Source organism: Sciurus carolinensis, chromosome 1 (assembly GCF_902686445.1).
Source record: "Sciurus carolinensis chromosome 1, mSciCar1.2, whole genome shotgun sequence".
Lineage (NCBI taxonomy): Eukaryota > Metazoa > Chordata > Mammalia > Rodentia > Sciuridae > Sciurus > Sciurus carolinensis.
The window spans coordinates 104,844,043-104,866,577 of record NC_062213.1 but is presented as its reverse complement, the minus strand read 5'-3'; the positions used below and the strand labels follow the sequence as shown (position 1 = coordinate 104,866,577).

The window sequence follows — 22,535 nt, the reverse complement described above, 5'->3', positions numbered from 1 at the left end:
GTGTTTTGCAAATTTTGTAGAAATACTCACACAGGCACCTACTCATCCAATGCCCAGACCAGTTTCTATCCCCATAGCCAGTAGGAGACACAATTTAATTTTCTTATTCTGAGTACTTGTCTCATTCCTTTTGCTAATACTTGGTATGTTGCCCTAATTTTTCCCTCCCCTGGCCTCTCTCCTATTCAGAACCAGAGTATCAGGTATATCTGAATGCTTCAAAGGTCCCCGGGTTTTCAGATGAGCCCACGGAACTGGAATGCCGGGTCGTGGACGTGAAGAGCGCGGAGGCGAGCGTTCGTTTTACGGTGTCGTGGTACTACAGAATGAATCGGCGCAGTGATGACGTGGTGACCAGTGAGCTGCTTGCCGTCATGGATGGGGACTGGACGCTGCGATATGGAGAGAGAAGCAGGCAGCGGGCCCAAGACGGAGAGTTCATTTTTTCTAAGGAGCACACAGACACGTTCAATTTCCGAATCCAAAGGACTACAGAGGAAGACAGAGGCAATTATTACTGTGTTGTGTCTGCCTGGACCAAACAGCGGAATAACAGCTGGGTGAAGAGCAAGGACATCTTCTCCAAACCTGTCAATATATTTTGGGCATCAGAAGGTAGAGCTTTATTCTGTTTATCATTCATTTTTGTTTCGTTTCTGTTTAAGTAGTGCATTTTCAGATGCAGTCACCCAGGTTATATATACTAGGACTCTGTGCTTGTCCACTGGGGATCCATAATCACCATGTGATCCTCTGCAACCTCTTTGAACTCACTGCTGCCCCAAAGAGGGCCCTCTGCAACTTTATTTAGCAAAATCTGATCCTCAGGCTGAGTGTTCCCTTCCCCTTCTTTCATTTAGCATTCCCAGCTCACTCTCTGAGGACACTGTTCCCTCCGGAGCCCTCCTAAGGTGGCATTTCTTTCCACACTCCTCAGATCCCTGAACCTAGAGGTGGGGCAGGTAGGCACCCTCCTCACTCCTCCCTGTAGCTTCCAGACTATTTTCTCTCAGCCCTTAGAATATCTGGTCTTGTCTCTCATGGCAAGGTTTTCTGTTCTTTTGTTGGAAATGCTAACTTCAGTTTCACAGATGCCCTATTACTGCTCCTATCAGGAGAACTTCACTGCAATCACCCTTGTGGCTTTAAAGAAAATACTGAGCATGGGCCCCACCAGAAACCCTGCTTTGATTGGTGAGAGATGAATGCAGTCTAGATGCTGGAATTTGCTTTTTGTGTGTGGCAAGGTTGAGAAGCCTAATGTGGGTTCTAATGTGGATTTCGTTCTTAGCCCCTCATTTGCCTCTCTAAAGACATGTCTCCTGTCCTGTTTTGGTCCTTCCCTCCCTGTATGCCCATTAGGCTGGCTTGTCTCTGATAACTGAAACCCTTCCATCATCTCAATCTCAAGCATCCTGTTCTCTAAACATGTCTTCTCTTATTCCTAGATCATTCCTGCTGGTACTCCAAAAACAGCCCTTCAACCTACTGGGACCAATGATCTGATCCTACACCTTCTCTTGTCCTTCACTCCTCCTATGTCTTCACTTCCCTCGTAGCTAGGATGACCATTTACTTAGGGTAGTCCAGAGTACGCCTATTGTGCTGGTGTGGTTACTTTAGCCCCCTCTTTCATTCTTAGATGTGTCTGCGGCAGCAGGTGGGGATAAGTCACATGACCACTTACTGGCCTAAAGTCTCAGTCAGTCATATCACTCCCTTGTGTACAGCCTTAACTCTGTTTCCCCTCTCTGGGTCTGCCTTATCCTCTGACTAAACCGTAACCCAGTTCAAGGCCAACACTCTGCTGCTTGTCCACCTATGTCTGCAGAGTTAAATGTGAGTAGAGAAAAACATTCAAACAATGTTGACTGGTCTGACTTTAAATCTGTGATCACTTATGTCAAGTGGGTCCTCAACACTGCCTGGGAATCATTCTGCATTTCCTTAATCTGTTTACTTCCCCACTCTCCCAAATGATTATTGCATTCCACCTCTCTCTCTGAAAACTTCCTTCTCTACCTCTCTATTAGCTGTTGGTTTTGCTTCTTCTTTCTCTAAAGCAAAAAATGTTTTTTAAATCAAGAAAATCCCCCACACTCTACCTCAGCAGCTGAGCTCATGATATTCAGCCTTATACTCTCCTATGACTTTTAATATTTCTTTCTCCTCTGGAGCTCTCCTATTAACATGCTGTCAGATCTCCTTCAAGGTGAGCAGGGAGCTAAGCTAGTCCTGATCCCTCTTCTCCCTCCATCTTTCTGTTCCCTATAACCCTTGCCCACCTATTACTCTCTTTCCTTCTATAGCCACAGCATCCAATGTTTCTGTTTTAGATGTTTCCAGCTTCTCTCCTTCCATTCTCTTTGGTATCTATTCTAATCAGACTTTTCCCTTTATTGCACATATAAGATTACCAGGGATCCACATATTGCACAATCCACCTGTCAGTTACACTGCTAAAGTTGGCAGGATTTAACACAAGTGATCACTCCTTCAACCTTCCTAAATGCTTCCTCAGCCTTCTTTGTTGGCTACTGTTCATTTTTCCAATCTCCGAACATTATACGACTTCAGGATGTAGTCCTCAGACTTCTATTTAATGTGCTCCCTTGATAGTCGCTTCTCATCTCATGAATTCTAATAGACACCAGTGACTTCCAATTTTACACTTCTACCCAGAGCTCTTTCCAGAACTCCCGATTCAATATTATGTTGCCTTCTTTACACCTCTAGTTGTCTAATGGATATCTCAAACCTGTGTTCAGAATGGTGCTCTGGTATCAGCCAATTCTTTTCTCTCAACCTTCTCTAAACTATTAGAGCTAGCTGGCACCATTATTCTAATTGTTCCATCCAAAACCTTCATCCTTCACTCCTTGCTCTTTTTTGGGGGGGGGGGGGACTGCTGGGGATTGAACTAAGGGCATTGTGCATGCTGGGTAAGTGCTGTACTACTGACTGTACCCCCCAAACCCCAACTCTTCATTCTCAAAATTGACTTAGGATCTAACCACTATTCTGCTCCACTTACACCCAGGAGCCATCTTCTCTTTCTGTGTTTCATCACCAGCTCCCTAACTGGTCTCCACCCTCTGCCCTTAACCACGCCCTTAAAATGCAAGTCAGATCATGAAACTTTCCAGCTCTAAACCATCAAAGGCTTCCGATCCCAGAGTAAAACCCAGAATCCTTTCACTGGTCTTCGGTGCCATGTGCCAACCAATGCCATCTCCATTGGCTTCACGCAGCTCCCCAGCCCACTGCACGCCAGCCACTCTGCCCTCCTATGGCTCCTCACAGTGCCAGCCAGGCCCCCCGCCTCCTAGCTTCCCACTTGCTCTTCCTCTGCCTAGAAAGCTTTTCCTCAGGTGGATACGAGGCTCATTGCCTCACCTCCTCAGGTCCTTACTCAAATGTTGCCTTTTCTGTGAATGTGCTGGCTGCTGTATAATTGTGACACATGCACCCCCATATGCAAAACTACCCTTTTCTCTTCTGTGTCTGTTTTTTGTCCTTAAATTATCACCATCTAAATAGACCATATATTCTACTTATTTGTTTTGTTTGTCTCCTTCCTCCAGCACAGAGGGAAGAATTTATGTTCTAGGCACTGTTGTCTTCCCAGTGCCTGGAATATGGAAGTGTCTCAATAAGTGCTTGTTTACTGAATGATCAAACAGACAGGACAGTCAAGAGTGCGATGGCTCCACTCGGCAGAACCTCAGAAATCAGAGACTCTGGAGAGACAATGTAGCGTTTAGGTTCTGCTCTCTTAACAGAGGAACAAGTGTTCCAAAGAACCCAACCTAAAGTCGAAGAACCAGACAAATAATAGGATTAATAATTGCGTTAAAGGATAAAAAGAATGGGTCTAATTCATCTATTCACCCATTCAGCAAATATTTAAGTTCCTTCCAAGTGCCTGACGCTGTGCCATTATGATAGATGAATTCTAATGTGTATATGCGTAGGGATTATTGTTTTGACACAGAAGCAGAGAGAACACTCTTAAACCTAACATTAGTATAGCCATAGACACTGGCTCAGAATGTTAAAATAGCACCTCTGAAATTAAGGTGTAAACCAGGTGGAAGTGATTAGATCTACAAGTGCTTATGCTCCTGTCATTTAGTAATCTATCTGTTCTATAATGTTACCTTCGTAGGAATAAACAGAGAGAAGTCATTTCTCCCTGCTGTGCTGCTCCACACAGGCTAGCTCAGCTAGGGGGACTTCTCTGTACTCAGCAGATGCTCAGGGGAGGAAAGGGGAATGGTGTGGCCAGCAGCCTGGCCTGGGTTTCTAATCCACCCATGTTCTCCTCCCCAGCTCACTAAGAGCGAACTTTTCTCTTTTGGTAAACATCGTCAGGGCTTGAAGTTCCTCCAAACCAAATTCTCACTGTCCATTAACCCTGTACACTTGCACCCATTCAATCATTTCTAACTGCTGCTTCCCCTGTGCTGGTTTTCAGCCTGCTCATGGATACACATGATTATCTTTGTGAGTTTCCAGATTTTCTTAAGTGTCTTTGTGTGGCGATTTGCAAATAAATTCCCATTTTCTTGACATTTTGCTTTTAGGTGCATATCCACTTTAACTGATCCTGTTGGAAATCACCTTCTTCTGGTGCTTCATTCCAGATTCTGTGCTCGTGGTGAAGGCAAGGCAGCCAAAGCCTTTCTTTGCTGCAGGAAATACGTTTGAAATGACTTGCAAAGTGTCGTCCAAGAATATTAAGTCTCCACGCTACTCTGTACTCATCACGGCTGAGAAGCCTGTTGGAGACCTCTCCAGTCCCAACGAAACCAAGTACATCATCTCCCTGGACCAGGATTCTGTAGTGAAACTGGAGAATTGGACAGATGCATCGCGGGTGGATGGAGTTGTGTTAGAGAAAGTGCAAGAGGATGAATTTCGCTATCGAATGTACCAAACTCAGGTCTCAGATGCAGGGCTGTACCGCTGCATGGTGACAGCCTGGTCTCCTGTTGGAGGCAGCCTATGGCGAGAAGCAGCCACCAGTCTCTCCAATCCTATTGAGATAGACTTCCAAACCTCAGGTGAGCAGGGAATTCTGTTGAGTCATAGATTGAACTGGAAATGGTTTTGATCAAATGTCCTTTTTTTTAGCCAGCTTTATTGAAATAGAATTCATATACTGTACAATTTACCCATTTAAAGTGCATAACTCAGTGGCCCTTCATGTGTTCACAGGGTTGTGCAGCCATCACCACGATCAATTTTAGAATGTTTTCATGACACTCAAAAGAAACCATGACCCTTAACCAGCACCCTCCCATCCTGCCTTCCTCTTCCCATGTCACATCCTGTAGCAACCACTAATCCCCTTTCTGTCTCTATAGATTTGTCTATTCTGGACATCTCACACAGTGGAATATCATATGTGACCTCCATGTCTCTGAGCATCTTTTCAAGGGTCATGCACATTGTCACATGTATCATTACTCTTATTCTTTGGTACTGGGGATTGAACCCAGGGGCACTTTTCCACTGAGCTACATCCCCAGCCCTTTTTTTTTTTTTTTTTTTTGCTTTGAGACAGGGTCTTGCTAAGTTGCTTAGGGCCTCACTAAGTTGCTGAGGCTGGCCTCAAATTTGCAATCCTCCTGCCTCAGCCTCCCAAGCCGCTGGGATCTCAGGTGTGCACCATTGTGCCCAGCTCAGTACTTCATTTTTATGACTGAATATTGCATTGTATGGACATGCCACCTTTTATTTATCCTTTCATCACCTGATGAATGACATTTGGCTGTGTCCAGTTCCTGACTATTATAAACAATGCTTCTATGAATATTCACATACAAGATTTTTTGTGAATGTGTGCTTCTATTTCTGTTCTCATTAAAAAATAAAAACAAAACAACAACAACAACAACAACAACAAAAAACCACAGCTACTTGATATTCCTTTTTTTTTTTTTTTTGCGGTGCTGGGGATCAAACTCAGGTCCTTGTGCTTGAGAGGCAAGCACTCTACCGACTGAGCTATCTCCCCAGCCCTACTTGATATTCTTTCGGGAACCTGGTGGAGTATAAAGAGAAGGGACTGAGCCTCCAGGGATGTTAAATGACATGCTGAAAGTGGAAGATCCAGAGCTGAGACCCCAGTGTTAACAAGTTGCATGGCTTTCTGTGCCTAAGGCCCTTTTGGTATGAAGGCTGTGACTTCTTTTCTCAGTCCAACTAATCAGAACAGTGTTTCCATACAGGGGTTGATTCTCCATCTTATTCTTCACCTTGCTTTTGGATTGGAGAAAAGATTTCCTGCAGTTAGTCAAGTCATCAGAGCTGCTGTGGTATGGGTGAATATGTCTGTCCACTTGATTTGTTGAGAACAATTGTTAAGGGTATTTATCTGTGGGAAAGTTAATTCAAACAAGAACATTTTCACTTCTAAATTAATTTTTAGTAATTGGAATATTGTTATGCAATAATAGAAGGATCCGCTTTTGTTGAGAGATTTCTTCCTCATCTAACTAATTCATGAAGATCCTCTGACAAATCTGTGTGTGTGTGTTTCCGCAGGGAGGTGATTTAAAAGTTTTAAAGCCCCAGTTTTATTTAGAGTATCAATGTGAAGGATTATCATTTGTGAGTTTAAACATTTTTATTAACTCTGCTCTGGGTTCCAGTTAGAAATTTCTGGATGTGTTAATTCATGTTCACCCATAAAAATTCGGGCATTTAAGTGAATCACTATGACAAATGCAAGATGTTTGTTGAATTAAATTATTTGCATTTACTTTACAGGTAAACTACACTCTCGTAAAGTGTTTTCTTTATTATTTTGTATTATTTTAACCTTTTATAGTTATAGAGAAATAATCACCTAGCATCTCTTAACCTTTAAATTAATAAAATATAAATATTGATTTAAGCCCTAAGACTTGGAAGGAACAGTTAAGGCACAAGCCTCTCTTTATCGTGTATTTGCTTGTTTGTTTACAATAATCACTTTATTAAGATGCAGTTCACATACTGTGAAAGTCACCCATTTAAAGAATACTGTCCAATAGTTTTTAATATATTTAGAGTTGTGCAACTATCACCCTCTCTAATTCCAGAACACTTTGGTTTCTCCAAAAGGAAACCCCATTCTCCTTAGTAGTCTGCCCATCTGCCACACTCCCCTCCACTTGGAAACCTCTAATTTCCTTTCAGTCTCTATAGATTTGCTTCTTGTGAACATTTCCTCTGAGTCGAATCATAGAAGTGTGTGGACTTTTGTGATTGGCCGTTTTCACTTAAGCATACCATTTTCAAGGTCAGCCCATGTATCAGTATTTCATTTCTTTTTGTGACTGAAGAATACTCCATCGTATGGATACTACATTTTTTTATTCATTCATTCATGGATGGACATTTAGATTGTTTTGACTTTTTTTGGCTATTATGAATAATGCTGCCATAAACATTATTTTTTGAAAATACTGTCTCCCATTCCGTGTGGGTTGTCTTTTACTTTCTTATTGGTGTCCCTTGGAAAACTCAAATGTGTAATGTTGATGAAGTCCAGCGTATGTTTTTCCTTTTGTTGCTTACATTTTTGGTGTCCTATCTGAGAAACGGTTGCCTGTTTCGAGGTCATGAAGATGTACGCATGTTTCCTTCTAGGAGTATTTAAATTTTAGCTCTTACGCTTACAGCTATAATCTGTTTTGAGTTCATTTTTGTATATGGTATAAGGAATGGGTTCATATACTGTACAATTTACCCATTTAAAGTGCATAACTCAGTGGCCCTTCATGTGTTCACAGGGTTGTGCAGCCATCACCACTATCAATTTTAGAATGTTTTCATGACACTCAAAAGAAACCATGAACCTAACCAGCACCCTCCCATCCTGCCTTCCTCTTCCCATGTCACACCCTGTAGCAACCACTAATCCCCTTTCTGTCTCTATAGATTTGCCTATTCTGGACATCTCACACAGTGGAATATCATATGTGACCTCCATGTCTCTGAGCATCATTTCAAGGGTCATACATATGTCACATGTATCATTTCTTGGAAAATCTGTGCTTTTTCCCTTATCACAAATTATTTAATCAAAAACCTAAGTGTGTATTACTAGACTTTCAGTTCTGTTCCAGAGATCTTGTATTTCTGTCCTTAAACCAGTGTCATATTATTTGGTTATTATAGCTTTGTAGTTAGTTTCGAAATCAAGAAATGTGAATGTTCCAACTGTTCTTTTTCAGAAACCATTTTGGCTATTCTAAATCCTTTGCATTTCCATGTGACTTTTAGGATCAGTCTGTTAATTTCTATAAAAATATGGATTGTGTAGAACAAGTTGGAGAGTACTGCTATTTAATAATATTGCCTTCCAGTTCATTAATGTGAAATGTCTTTTCATTTAGTTGTGTCTTCTTTAATTTCTTTGGGTGGTATTTTGTTGTCAGTGTACAAAGCTTCGAAGTTCTTTTGTTAAATTCTTTCTAATTTTGTAAACTTTTTTGTTACTGTTGGAAATGGAACCACTTTCTTAATTTACTTTTCAGTTTGCACATTGCAATTGTAAGAAACACAACTGATTTTTATACATTGATCTTGTATCCTGCAACCTTGTTGAACTTAATTAGTTCCAATAGTTTTTTTATGGATTCCTTACAATTAATTTTTTCTTTACAATTTTTAAAATATGAGATCATGTTTTCTGTAAATAGAGAAAGTTTTACATCTTCCTTCCTGAGGCAAATACCTTCTATTTCTTTTCTTGCCTGATTTCCTTGGCTAGAGCCTCCAGTACAATGTTGAATGGAAATAGCACAAGTGGACATTCTTGTCTTATTCCTGATCCTAGGGGGGAAGCATTCGGCCTTTCACTTTAAGTATCATGTTAGAGCTGGGATTTTTTTTTTTTTTTTTTTTTTTTTTTTTTTTTGGTTGGGGCAGGCAGGTAACCGGGGATTGAACTCAGGGGCACTCAACCACTGAACCACATCCCCAGCCCTATTTTGTATTTTATTTAGAGTCAGGGTCTCTGAGTTGCTTAGTGCCTCGCTTTTACTGAGGCTGGCTTTGAACTTGCGATCCTCCTCCCTCAGCCTCCCCAGCAGCTGGGATTATAGGCATGTGCCACCGTGCCTGGCTAGATCTGGGTTTTTCCTAGATACCCATTATCAGGTTGAGGAAGTTTCTTCCATTCTAGTTTGTTGAGTGCTTTTTATCAGGGAATGGGTGTTGGGTGTTATCAAATGCTTTTTCTGTGTCTGTTGAGATGATCATGTGGTTTTTGTCCTTTATTTGTGTATGTTTTGCTATCTGTAGGAGTCAATTCCATCATGTTTGACATTTGTTATTTGATCTTTCTTGTAAACTGTTCTGTAGAAGAGGGGAGACATAAAATCTTTTGTATGTATTTCTGGGTAAGGAATGGATATTGAATCTATTTCTCAATTTTTTAAAACTAAATATAACAGATAAATTCACTGTGCTTCCAGGTTGAATAGACTGCCTGAGGTTTTTCTTTTTAATCTGTGGAGTTGTCATGGCCAGTTCACATTTTAATTAGAAGAGTCTGCCATCAAATTCAGTACCCAGCACAACAATGTAGCCCTAAATAGCCCCCAGCAGACATTGATCTGAAACTGGAGCCTTTGCTTCCTAAAAATCAGCAGTACTCCTTCCTACACACAACACAGAGTGCTTCCAGTGTTCACCTTCCTGGCCTCTGATGGCAGAGGCCTGGCCTCTTATTATTGAGACCTGTTTCTCAAGGTGACCTACTAAGTCATGGCTTTTCCTGACTCAAGTGTCAAGGGGGAAAAGTAAGATTTAAAGGTGATGCTATAGACTTTGACCTTTTAAAAGAATATTAGTAATTTTTTTCTCTTTAATATGGAAAATTTAAAAATACAATAAAGGAATAGAAAAAAGAATCCTGTCATGCTACTAGAGACTAATTTGTATTCTTTGTCTTCCTAGAATTTTTCCCGTTTGTGTTTTTTTCATGACTTTGAGATCAGGCTGTGTATATAATTTCATGACCTGCTTTCTTACCCCTTTAGTGTTATAAGATAAGCATTTTTCCTGATGCAATAAATTCTAGGTAAACACTAACTTTAATGATTATATATAGTAGAATTTGCTTACCCATGACCCCTTTGATGGACATGCAGATGGTCTGCAATTTTTGCTTTCACAAAAACACTGCCATTAATAGCCTTTTTCTAGGGCTGGGGTTAGAATATGGTTTGCCTGAGTGTCTGTATTTAAAAGCTAAGTGGTTCCCGTACTCTCTGCAGACTGGGAATCAAGGGACCCCTAGTGACTCTGGTTGTTCACTTAAATTCTCTGTGCCAGTCTGTCATCTGTGAAGTTGACCAGACAAATCCCCTCACAAAAACAGCATTACCACAGAAATTGACCATAATGAAAATATTTCTAAGCCTGGGATAATGACCCATATTAACAGTGAGCTGTTATTTCGTTAGAAGGAAATCTACTTCTGTGCCTCCTTTACCACAATGAAGGCCTTCTTCGCCATCCTTGTCTGTATTGTGAGCCGTGGCACAAACCCCCTCTTGATTCCCACAGCCGCCACCAATAGGGGAAACGAGAACTGTAACTTGTGACCTAAAAGGCATTTGGGGTTTTCTTTGGAAATATAAAGGAAAAGTGACATTTGTCCAAACTAGATAAGTCTTTTTTGCTACTTCAAATTAAATGGAAACATAAATCCATTATGAGTATTTTTTAGCTTTTTTGACATTTTGTGTTCTCTTAAAAGGGGCCCAAATACTTTTCAGAAAGCCCTTTATTATAGTTCCATTTATTACAGTGAAATTCTTATCTGAGAGAAAAATGTAATACCCGTTGTTCACCATGGCTACAACCACCCTGAACTCAGCAATGGCCACCTGTGGCATCAGGCACCCCAGTCATCACCTCAGAGCTGGCTCAGAGGCGTCAGCCCCGTCCTGTCCCTCCTCACTGCATGGGCAGAGCAAGCCCAGGGTGGCGGGACCTGAAGGAGCAGGAACTGAGAGCTGAGTAACTGAGCAGTTGATGTCCAGAAAGCAGCCAAGCCCTTGTCCTCTTGGCTTTCATCCCTTTCCCGCTTTGCTGGGCCATCATATTCTCTGTCCCTCTGGAGTTATGTGCCCCTCCCGCCACTGCTCTCTGGCTAATGGGAACTCAGTGGTTCCCATCCAGGGTTTCCTAAACCCCACTAGTGTTCCGTATAACCATCCTTTACCTTTCTCCCAAGAAAACACAAACTATTTATATACTTAGTGTTAGGAAAGAGTCTAAAGATTTTGTCTTAGTAGTTATCAAGTTGAAATGAAAATATAACATGTCAATTAATTGCCTCATGAGATGGTATGACCTTTTGCACTCTCTCTTTCTCTTTTTCTCTCTCCATGGTCATTTCTTCGGGATATATATATTTTTTAATGTATTTTCAGGTAGTTTTTCCTTTCTGGTAATCTGAACAAGAAAATAGTAACACCTGTGTTCTTCTAATGAGATTTGGAATCTGCATCTAGGGCCATCTATCGTTATTTTGTGGGAAGTCTAAGAGGAGTCACCTAGCACTGATGTTCTGGAACCTTCTTTCAAATCTGCCTGTTCCTGGATTTTAGGAGTTGTGATGATAAGGTTTTAACATTGACTTGTTAGGATCAGTTTGGCTTAAAGTTGTGAAATGCTCTCACCTAAAAGGGATTCTTAGATAGGTTAAAAGTAATGGTCACGCCTACAGTGTTCTCAGGAAGGTATGTGAGACAATCCTGCCCACGTCCACGGCTTCATGTTTGTTTATTTGTTTCTTAATGGGCTTTATTTAGAGCAACATTGGGTTCACAGCAAAACTGAGCAGAAAGAAGAGTTCCCGTGTACACCCTGACTTGGATAGTCTTTTGAAGGACTATCCAGGCTGCCTCGATTTCCCCTGGCAGCTTGGAGCCCCACTTCAGCACTTTACAGAGACATCATTGTTGGCATATCTGAATTCTTACTGTATTTCAGCATTTTAACAGCAGGACCCCTGTCCCCAGCACCCAGCACAGTGCAATGAGGTCTCTCATAACATCGGGACCAAAAGCATCTGTGGTTCTGATCCTGTCCCTCTGCTCTCCAAGCCACCCTGGCCTAGAGTGAATCACAGTGAACAGAAACAACCCAGGCTGTATCAGGATGAGAGGTGGGGATGACCTTCAAATGAGATTTCATCAGAAAAAAAGGAAAGGCAAAGCCAGAAGCAAAAGCAGCTCTCTAGGAAGAGTTGTATTTTGGCTTCATCGTGAGACAGAGTTCATTTGGATGTGCCTGCTACACACATTGCTTCATACAGAGGAAAAAGACTCTTAGAACACTTGTCTTGTGAGTTGGCAGACCAGTTCCCAGGAAAGGGAACCACATTTAGATGCCACCAAGAATGGAATTGAAAAAGTATGAAAGAGAATAATAGGGCTGACCTTATTTTCTTCCAGGTCCCATATTTAATGCCTCTGTGCATTCGGATACACCATCAGTCATCCGGGGAGATTTGATCAAATTATTCTGTATCATCACTGTCGAAGGAGCAGTGCTGGATCCAGGTACATCCTACCAACCTTTCCCCTTCCCCTTTCCCAGGTTGCCTTTTGAAGATATTTTTCATATCAGTCCCCACTGTATTACACAGATATGGAGGGCTTGGGATTAGATTGACTATTTATCCCCACTGCCTGCTGGGTACTGGCTTGGTTGAATGGATGCATGTATCTGTTGGATGATTTGAAAACACGTTCAGATATCTGAACCTGAGTCATGAGGGCAGTTAGTGGGTCCCCTCCAGACTTGGTTCAGACTGGTGCGAAACATACTCCCAGAGTTCTATTCCTTCTCTGCGTCTTTCATTCATTTATTTATTCATGTATTACTGAGCTCCTTCAATGCATAAGTGTTGCTGGAGATGCTGGGAATAGAGCAGTAGACAAAATGTTCTAAGTCTACCCCTCTGGAACTTGCAACCTAGTTAAGGACAGAGGCCTGAAGACAGCAATTAATGTTTTGAAGAAATATAAAGGAGTAAGGGAATGTAGTAAGTGACCAGATGGTGCTGTTATAGAACTTTTAGGAAATCTTTGTAAATCTTTTCTTTACAGAAAATATTAGCATTACCAACAGGATTCTTAAGAGTTGTGGGACTCATCCATTTCACACCCTTTATCCTTGGATTCACTCTTGCTTCTGGATCCTTAGGGCCTGAAAGAACCTTAAATGCAGGGTCTCTCTGTTGCTGAGCATGATTATACCTACCTCTGCCTTTTCCCAAAGACTTCATGAAGAACCAGCTCACAAAGACCTGCCCTTATCTCCTCTGCCCACTTTGACCCCGGACACTGATTGTCTTTCTCCACACCATCACATGCAAAGCCGTGACTTTGGGCAGATTGGCACCTTGAGAACGCCAAATTGCAGGGTTCTCACGTTTATGTGTAGAAACAGCTGGAGATGTGGTCCTGGGGGAAAACAAGAACCAGGTTTTCGAAATTTCTGTATGAAGGGGACATGCTAATGCAAACCAAGAGTGACCTGTAGTGAAGCCCAAGTGAGCACCCTGGTCTGGGCACTGGGCCCCTCTGGCATCTGAGAGCAGAGGCCTGGGTGTCTGCCACCATCTAGGTGGATGTCTGGCTCCTGCAGGACCTCCAGTTGAAGGTTCAGGTGGCAACTAGTTCAGGATTTTCTGTAAATGACCCAATAGGAAGTATTTTTGGCTCTGTGGGCCAGATGGTCTCCGCAGCAGCTCCTCAACTCTACCACTATAGCAGGAAGGCGGCTGTAGATAATAATGTAAACAAATGGGCATGGCTGTGTTCCAGCAGAACTTTATTTACCAAAACAGGTGTGGACTGAATTTGACCTGAAGGCTGCAGTTTACTGATTGTTGCCAACAGTGGCTCTCTTAGGAAAGCTGAATATGGATGAGCTTTAGAGATAGGAAAAAGAAGTTTGTGGGCAATGTGAGAAAAGGAAATCTATGGATTTGCTTAGCTTTTTTCATGGGAGTAAGGAAAGAGGAAACTGGGCCTTAAGTAAACAGTCTCTACTGTGCTGAGAAGCCATTTTACCCTTAAAGCTCATAATATACACAAAAAAATTCTTTAAATGTTCTTTTTCAGTAAATTAGTGGGGTCACCAATTGTAGACTTAATATAAAAATCTTTTCCTCCAGTATAATTGCAAAAGCTATACATAACTGATATCTCGCAGGTCACAATTTTCCAGAACTTTGCACTCTTGGACTGTGTGGGTGTAGGATTCTGAATAATTAAACACACGTTGTAATTTAGTATTTTTTCAAGCATCCTATGGGCCGCAAGTGAATTCCCTTTGGGAAAGGACGGTTGCATAAGTGGACTAAGAACCAAGGCACTCCTGTGTCAAGGTGGGGTGGGAGCAGCAGAGCACAGCCCTCCTGAAGTGGTACCTCAGCTCAGGTCCTCCAGAAGCAAAGCTAAAACAAACATGCAGTGATTCATTGAGGGAGCACTTTCCGGAGAACACTGCTGGAGAGAGCAATCCAGATAGAATAGGGAAGGAAGCAGGTGGAGATGTGAATTCAGAACAAATCTACGCCCATGGGGGCTCTCATGAGTGACCAGTGTATTGCCCAGCTTGAACCCAGGGATCTGGTCCTTTATAACCCCGCAGTGGTCAGCTGTTGTCCGGTACAAGTGCTCAGCATCTAACACCTACAGCAGCAGGCGCTCAGGGCGCCAGCAGCATCTCTATAAATCACAAGGCTAGTGAGTGCTGGTGCCCAGATTCCAGCCCACATAGCCCACCCTGCAAAACACAGTGGGGAGTCAGGAGCTAGAGTCTGGCACAAGCAATGTGAACACTGTTGTGCCTTTCGCCGTTGGTAACCACCCAGCCAGCACCTGTAGGTGACAGCAGCCTCGAGCTAAAGTTTTCACTGAGTATATGAACCTCACCGGGTGGCCTGCTGTGCACTGTGAGGTAGGAGGCAGTTCGTGGTACTTGCTGTACACCTACAGAGCTGGTCTTATTGAATAGACACAAATTCACGCTCCGGAAACAAGAAAATCGTATGCTCCAGTACCACAGTGGCTCCTTGGGGAGAGAAAAGGAGATATTATGTTTTCAGAGGGAGTCGAAAAGCAATTATTATTTGGATGATCCTGGAGAAATTCTTGCTTTTAGTTTGATTTACAATCTTTTTAAATGTGTAATCATCTGAACATCACTTATTTGCCTTACACTATGCTTTTTGAAGTTATTAGTATACTTTTACTAAATGAACAAATGTTACTTTTCATTTAGCAAAAATTATCTTATTATAAATTTACATAAAAGTCTTGTCAAGTGGATTTGAGATGGAATGGTGTTTGTGGCTTATGGTCCTTACTTGGCTGCTGGATGATCTCAGAACTGACCCAACTAATATTAGTTGATATCAGTCAAGAGAAGAGATCACGTGCTTGGTTTTCACATCTATGACAATTACCACTGTGCCATAGTCTTCTTTCCCTTATACCCGTATTAATTTATTTGAAGCTGTTAGAGCCTTAATTTTTCAGAGTACTCTGCAATCCAGCAGCATTACTCCCTGGGACTGTTAAACTGTGTTCAATTTTCTCAGCTTGACATCGTTTTCCTCTTGTTTTGAACTTAAGCACTTCTGCAAAGAGGAAGGGGGAAAAAAAACCACAGTGAACAATAAAATCTAAACTGTTTACAACTCTAAATTTTGTGCAATTCATTTTGTGTACATTTTGTTCTTTATGACTTCAGTGTCTTTCTACTCTTGTGTTCTTCTGCCTGAAGTACCAAAGGACCCTGCTTTCTTTGGGAGACATTGTGTGATGTCACTGCATACCAGTGCTTTGGCCCTGACTTGTCTTCCCATGATTCCTTAGGCTGGGTGGTGGCAGCAGAAAGGGTAAGAGACTGGATCATGGAGCTGGACTCCCTGGGTTGAACACATGCTTCTCCCTCTCACTGTGTGATCTTGAATAAGGTGGTCTCAGGATAGAGGGCAAATACGATGGTACCTTTATCACAGGGCAGCAGTGAGTTTTTGTAGAGCAGAGCAGGCCTGTAATAAGGGTTATGTATATGGTGGCTACTTGCATTAGTTCTGCTCATTGCACTGACCCCAGGGTTTTGGCTTGGTAATCCACAGATGACATGGCCTTTGATGTGTCCTGGTTTGCTGTACACTCCTTTGGCTTGGACAAGGCTCCTGTCCTCCTGTCCTCCTTGGATCGGAAGGGGATTGTAACCACAGCCCGGAGGGACTGGAAGAGTGACCTCAGCCTGGAGCGCGTGAGCGTGTTGGAATTCTTGCTGCAAGTACATGGCTCTGAGGACCAGGACTTTGGCAACTACTATTGTTCCGTGACTCCATGGGTGAAGTCACCAACAGGTTCCTGGCAGAGAGAAGCAGAGATCCACTCCAAGCCCATCTTTATAACTGTGAAGATGGATGGTAAGAGTGACACACAGATCTTTCTCTCTGTTTGGGGAATGTCTTCTCTCTGTGCCATGCCACAGCTGACAGAAGCCAGGCTTCCAGGGTTTGAGGAATGTGCCATAACATGTCCAGCCTGCTTCCCTCTAGGCCTGGCCTGGGCCTATAGCCTGAAAGCACAAGCAGCCCTTGCCAGTTCCTAACTTGGCTGTCCCTTGCTGGTGGCGCCAGCAGGAAATGGTTTTCAAGACTCACTGGAAAGATTTCCAAGGCTTTGCCATAAATTTTGTGGAAACTACTATTCCCTGAGGTTGGCGTGGATTCTGCTAAGGAGTGGCAGAGACCAGTGTTGAGAAAGAGGGTCCCAGTCTCCAGGTGAAGCTGTGGATCAGGTGCCCGTGCCACCCTACTTGCCCTCCGTGGAAAAGGGAGGCTCCCTCTGGTGTCACAGGCACACAGTGACTTCACAGAGTGCAGAGGGAGGAGGGTGATTCCCAGCTTACCCACCCTGGCGTCAGCCTACTCAACAGACAGACTTCTGTTCCCCGAGCATGCCAGGGCAGTTGTTCCTTTGTTCCCAAGAAATACGTTTCCCCTGCAAAAAGCTTCAGAAAGTCAATGTCAATATGAAAAACACCTTGGAGAGAATTAAAGTCCGAGTGCTTTCATGGATCAGGAGAAGCCTCAAGAGTTTGTTTTCCTAGTCTGTTGGGGAAGGTGGCCTGGGAACTCCAGCTTTTCCAAAACAGCCTTTCTGATCCTTTTCCTCTCTTGTACAATGGGATAGTAGTCTCTCTCTCATGGGGCTGTTGTGAAATCCAAACCATGCTAAAAGTAAGGCACTTAGTTCAGTGGCAGTATCCACTCAAGGTACCTAGCGAGGAGCCAAGATGGGGCTTCTAGGGTGGAATCTAAGCAATGCTTGTGCATATATAAAACTTCTGTCATCTGTGCCAATTTGCATCTTAGATATTCCTTGCTTGAAGAAACTCCACATGAAAACCCAGATTTACCAAACAAGGAGGGGAGTGATTATTCACTTTGCTGGATAATTTACTATAGTGTTACTTAAAATAGCTCCTTTAGTACACTTCAGTTATTTGATGCATGGAATTGATTTATGCACAGTTTTTTTAGGATGCATCTGCTGCTGAACGTGCGGTGCCCTTATAGTGACTTTTAAAAATCAATCTCCTGCCAAAACCCTAAAAAGCCAGCTGACATTCAGATGCATTGAATGGAATCTTTTTGTTGTTGTTGCACGACCCCCCAGAACTGGGTGGGGGAAGACACATGTACATTTTTTCAGCTAACGTAGCCGAGCTGCTCCTGTTGCGCGCTGTGCTAGGTGCTGGGTTTATGACACCTGATCCCCGAGGGAGAGCCCGTGCAGTGGATCAGGGAGGGAGGCAGAGGTCCCCAGGGGCCTCCCCTGCAGCACTAACGGCTTCCCCTTTTGATCTTTCCTCCCAGTGCTGAACGCCTTCAAGTACCCTCTGCTGATCGGTGTGGGTCTGTCCACCGTCATCGGGCTCCTGTCCTGCCTCATCGGGTACTGCAGCTCCCACTGGTGCTGTAAGAAGGAGGTGCAGGAGACGAGGCGGGAGCGCCGGCGGCTCATGTCGATGGAGATGGACTAGACAGCCGGACGGGGAGTGACAGAGGGACAGTGGGGGTGAGAAGAGGACAGTGAGATTTTAAAAACCAAGTGTGTTACACTAAAACCAGTCCTCTCTAATCTCAGGTGGGACTTGGCGCTCTTGCTCTCTTGTGCATGTCAAGTTCTGAGCGCGGACATGTCTACCAGCACACGGCTCTTCTTCCCACGGCACTTTCTGATATATAACAATCGAGTGTGTGTTTTCCCAGCTGCAGTTTTTTAATGGTTAACCATCGTCTAATTTTTTTCTCCTACTGGCTTATCGATCCTCTGACTTGTGTGTGTCGATCGCTTTCGTGGCGAGGGGCTGCGGTGAGGAAGGGGTGATGGCATTCAGAGTTCTTTACCTTGGGCGAGAATGTGCCCGCCACCTGAGCGCCCGGGTCCTCGGTGGGGGCTCCCATGAGGACAGCTGCTGTGACCCTCTACCCCGGCCTAGAGATGACACAGGCCTGTGCCCAGGGCTCCTCTGTGGCTTTTCCTACTCTAACCCATCCCCTATTTTCAGGGGTGTAGACTACATTTGAAATCTAAACTCAGAGTATGTAACTTCTCACTGAGCCCAGGTGCGTTTTTTTTTCTTCTCTGCCCCGCTTCCTTTTCTGTTGTATTTGCTTTCTGTGAGCGTGCTGAAATGGCAGCCCTGGAATCTGCATTTGGCTTTCCACCAAGCACCTTATCTTGCCACCTTAGCCTTAAGAATGAATATGAAGAAAAATACACAGCCACCTCTGTCCAGGGCAGTCAGGAAGTCTGCGAGGAAGAGAAGGTTGGGGACAAGGAGAGGAACAGACGCTTTTTCCAATAGTTGCAAGGCCTCTGTGCCTCGAGGAATCCTAGGAAGTTAGATTCACATAGCCCGAGCCAGGAGGGCCAGGGCACCAGGGCCTTGCTAGGCCGAGGAAGCCCCGCCATTCCCCGCTCCTGCCTTTCCTGAGAGGCAAAGGCATTGGCCACCAGGGGGCTTACAGGGACCCACAGATACCCTGTCCTTCACACCCCACTTGGGCTCCTTCATGTGAAGGCAAATTGCTGCTTGAAGACCGGCTGACTTCAAGGAATCTGAAATTGCCCAGAGGAAACGTATTTTCCATGACCTTTAGAGTCCTTCAAGACTTTTTAAGATCCCCTGCAGGGGGTCAGTGAGAAAGGGTATACTTTGTGGTATGTTTGCTTTCCTATTAGGAACACGGAGGAAACCCAGCAATTTACTGTCATGTGAACAGCCTATAAAGTAGGATTGAGAGCAGTCGCTTTGCCTGACTGCTTCTATCAGGAATAGGACAGCTGAGAGAAAGAGATCTTCCGGGTCCCTGACTTCTTCATTCATAGTGCACCCTTTGGAGCCTTGGCTCCCTGAAGTGTCTGGCCCCCTGCATGGCACTGGCCTTCCAGAAGCTTCCAGTAGGGTTTTCTGAGGCTCACTGGTGACTCATGTCCTAATTGCAATCCTCTGTGCTTTTATCCTGGCTCTGAAGGATCTAACACTGCTCTGTCTTCCCAAGGGGAAAAAAAAGATTCATTTGTTTTGAGCAATAAAGTAATACAAAATGATGGCCATTCATGTGCAGCTCTTTGTCACTGTGGGCCGGGTGACTGAGCTTCTCCCAGCTCATCAGCTCCCCTTCCCCTCTCCGTGGCTCTCGATTGGTTCTGTGCTTGTCACCAAGTTGCCCCCGGAAGCAGATTTCTACCCAGTTTTCCCTTTTTGTTCTGTGCACCACAGGGATCGCTCCTGTAGTGGACGCTCGAGGCTGTGTCACGGTTGCAGCACAGATGTCCCGGGCCTAGACCCTGTGGTGGAAAGACAGGCAGCAGGTATGCCTCACCTGAGCGGGAGAGACTAGAGGAAGAGGAGGGTCCTGATGGCACTGGATTCGGGTGTTTTCTACATGTCATTTCCCAACTGTGCTGTTGTGGAGGAAGAGGGACACAGCTGATTATACGAGCAGGAACTGAGGGAAAACAACTATCAACTGGTGCTGTAGTAGGAAGAGCCAGTGCCCCTTGAGCCCTTGTAGTTATCATAGGAAGGTTCACTGTCAGCGCAGGCTCTGTACTAGGAATAGGACACATAACTTTGGACAAGACCAGGTGGCCCCAGGTGTGTGTAAAACCAGGGACCGGTCACACCAGGCACTTAGTGGTAGTAAAAGGGACATGTGGTCTCAGGATGGACCTTTCCCTTTCAAACTGATGTCGCGGTCCAAGGCTGAGTTAAGGCACTGAGGTCCCCCCTCTACCCATGTCCATTGGGCCAGTAAAACCACAAGTCCCCTGGGGACTGGGCAAGGGGCCAGAAATTCCAGAACACTGCACCAAGGACCTGGTTCCTTCCAAGGACATAAACTTGCCTGGGATGTGTGTCCTTTTCGAAGTGTGAGATATACTCTGGTACCAAATAGGACTCCCATGCCACCAAGTGCTCTTCCGGGAGGGGCTCCTGCCAGCAGCACTGTGTGAGTGAAGAGGGACCCAGCCAGGCCTCGACAGGCAAAATTGCACTTCTTAACACAAAGGAACTTTATAGAGGGTTGGGCTTTTTTTTTTTTTTTCTAATCACAAAAATATCCCCCCAAAGAGCCTGAGCTATGTTCAGATAGAAGCCTCAAAATTACTTTTAAATGGTTTACTTTATGATGTTTACAGACACGTTTCACTTTTTTAAAAGGAGAAAAATGCAAACTCTGGCTTCCTAACAACTTTTCAAATTTTTCATGGGACGACGGAACTCTGACTCACCAGCTGGATTAAATCTTAATTTAGAAATATATTTATGTGTGTGTGTCCCCCCTCCTAGCCACGTGGCTCCCTCCTGCCCAGACCTCTGTCTGTTTCCCTGGGGGCTCTTGCCTCCCGCTTTGCAGACTGCCTGCAGCCATGATTTTGTCACTGACATCTGTGAGCCAAAGACTGAGCCTTTTTTGGCAGGAACAATAAGCAATACTGCACAACTTGCTACTTTCAGAAAACTTTTTTTTAGCTTCACCGATGACAACAGAGGAAGAAGGGAACTGGGATTTGGGTAAGTTCTCCTCCGCTGTTTGACCAAATTCTCAGTTGATAAATCCACGTGCAGATCACTAGGAGAACAAGGTTGACTTGACTTTCTTTTTTAGCGTGGCACATAAGGATCTGCAGAATTTTCGGTAGAAAAAGAAAGGGTCTCGTGTATTTTTGTCCATATCCAATGTTATATGAACTAATTGTATTGTTTTATACTGTGACCACAAATATTATGCAATGCACCATTTGTTTTTTATTTCATTAAAGGAAGTTTAATTTAAATTGAAGTTGTGTGAGGAACTTGGTATTAGCCTCTGTTATCTTTTCATCTCTCCAGCGTGAGGGATGGTGACTGAATTCCAGCTGCAACCTTAGCACTTTCCCATCTCTCTGAACCCTCTGAAGCATCATGGATTTTCACAAACTAGAAGAGAAGAACTGGATCTCACGGGGTCTGTGTAGAGGTTCCTGCCAATTGGAAAGTTGAGGGCAAGGGTCCTGTTACTTAGGGAAGGTCTCTTGGTCTTTTGGTGGATTTTCATGACCTTATAGGCCTCCTCTCAGGAAAGAGAAGTTCCATATTGTTCCTCTCTGCAGATGAGGAAACAAACACCAAAGCTCTGTGATCATATTGTGACTGAACACGGTGGTTTTTCTGTCTCATGATACAGTCTGGAGCCAAACAGGGCTATAAGGTACCAACCCCCTAAAGTGTACAAACAGTCCTCTTCCCAGGCCACTGGCTTCAGCAGACCTGGGCAGGAGCCAGTGCCAAGAGCTCCAGGTCCAGGATGGAGCAGCCACCACCCTGGGCTGGCCTCTGGGACCACCTCATGCTGTGAGTTATTCAAGGGCTGGGTGTGTGTCCTTGTCACTCACTGCCCAGTGATTGGCCTCGTTCCAGTCATGAAGGAGGTACTCGAACTTCATAAACACACAGTTAAATGGTCTGCTGTCGAGAATGACCTGTCATTACCTGCCTGTCAGTGAACCAGGAGGATTCACTCGTGTCAAAATTCTGATGCAGTCAGAGCTGGCCTTTGGCAAGGCCCTACCCTATTACTAAACCCTTTCCTTCCTCGATGTAAATGAAAGCAAAAACTTGACCTTTATACCTACCATGTGCCTGGGCCTTGGCCACACTTGCCTGTGGCCTTGGCCCATCCCATGTGCTGGCCTGCCAACCTCTTTCCACCTGTTCAGTCTGGGCTGCCTCAGGCCCCAACGTGCCTCTCCTGCCCTTCCAGGCTAAATGAATATCCCCTCGCCAGAGGGTCTGGTGGTCTGAAAGTGTCTGAGGATTGGGACCCTTCAACACTGTGGCCCCAGTACCGAACTGTGATAATAACTAACACGGGACGCTTAAAATGTGCCCAGGATCTTGTAGATGTGGTCACAGTCTCAGAAGTT

General features: G+C 44.1%; 1 protein-coding gene across 1 annotated transcript in view; it reads left to right on the top strand.

Moving 5' to 3' along the window:
* Ptgfrn (prostaglandin F2 receptor inhibitor) overlaps positions 1–19,679 on the top strand; it is a 69,555-nt gene extending 49,876 nt beyond the window's left edge. The window contains exons 5-9 of the mRNA XM_047520145.1: positions 190–615; positions 4,647–5,066; positions 12,468–12,575; positions 16,172–16,477; positions 17,933–19,679. Of these exons, the coding sequence (XP_047376101.1) occupies positions 190–615; positions 4,647–5,066; positions 12,468–12,575; positions 16,172–16,477; positions 17,933–18,099 (1,427 nt within the window). The 3' untranslated portion in view covers positions 18,100–19,679. The remainder of the gene's footprint in view (positions 1–189; positions 616–4,646; positions 5,067–12,467; positions 12,576–16,171; positions 16,478–17,932) is intronic.
* The last annotated feature ends 2,856 nt before the right edge of the window (positions 19,680–22,535 follow it).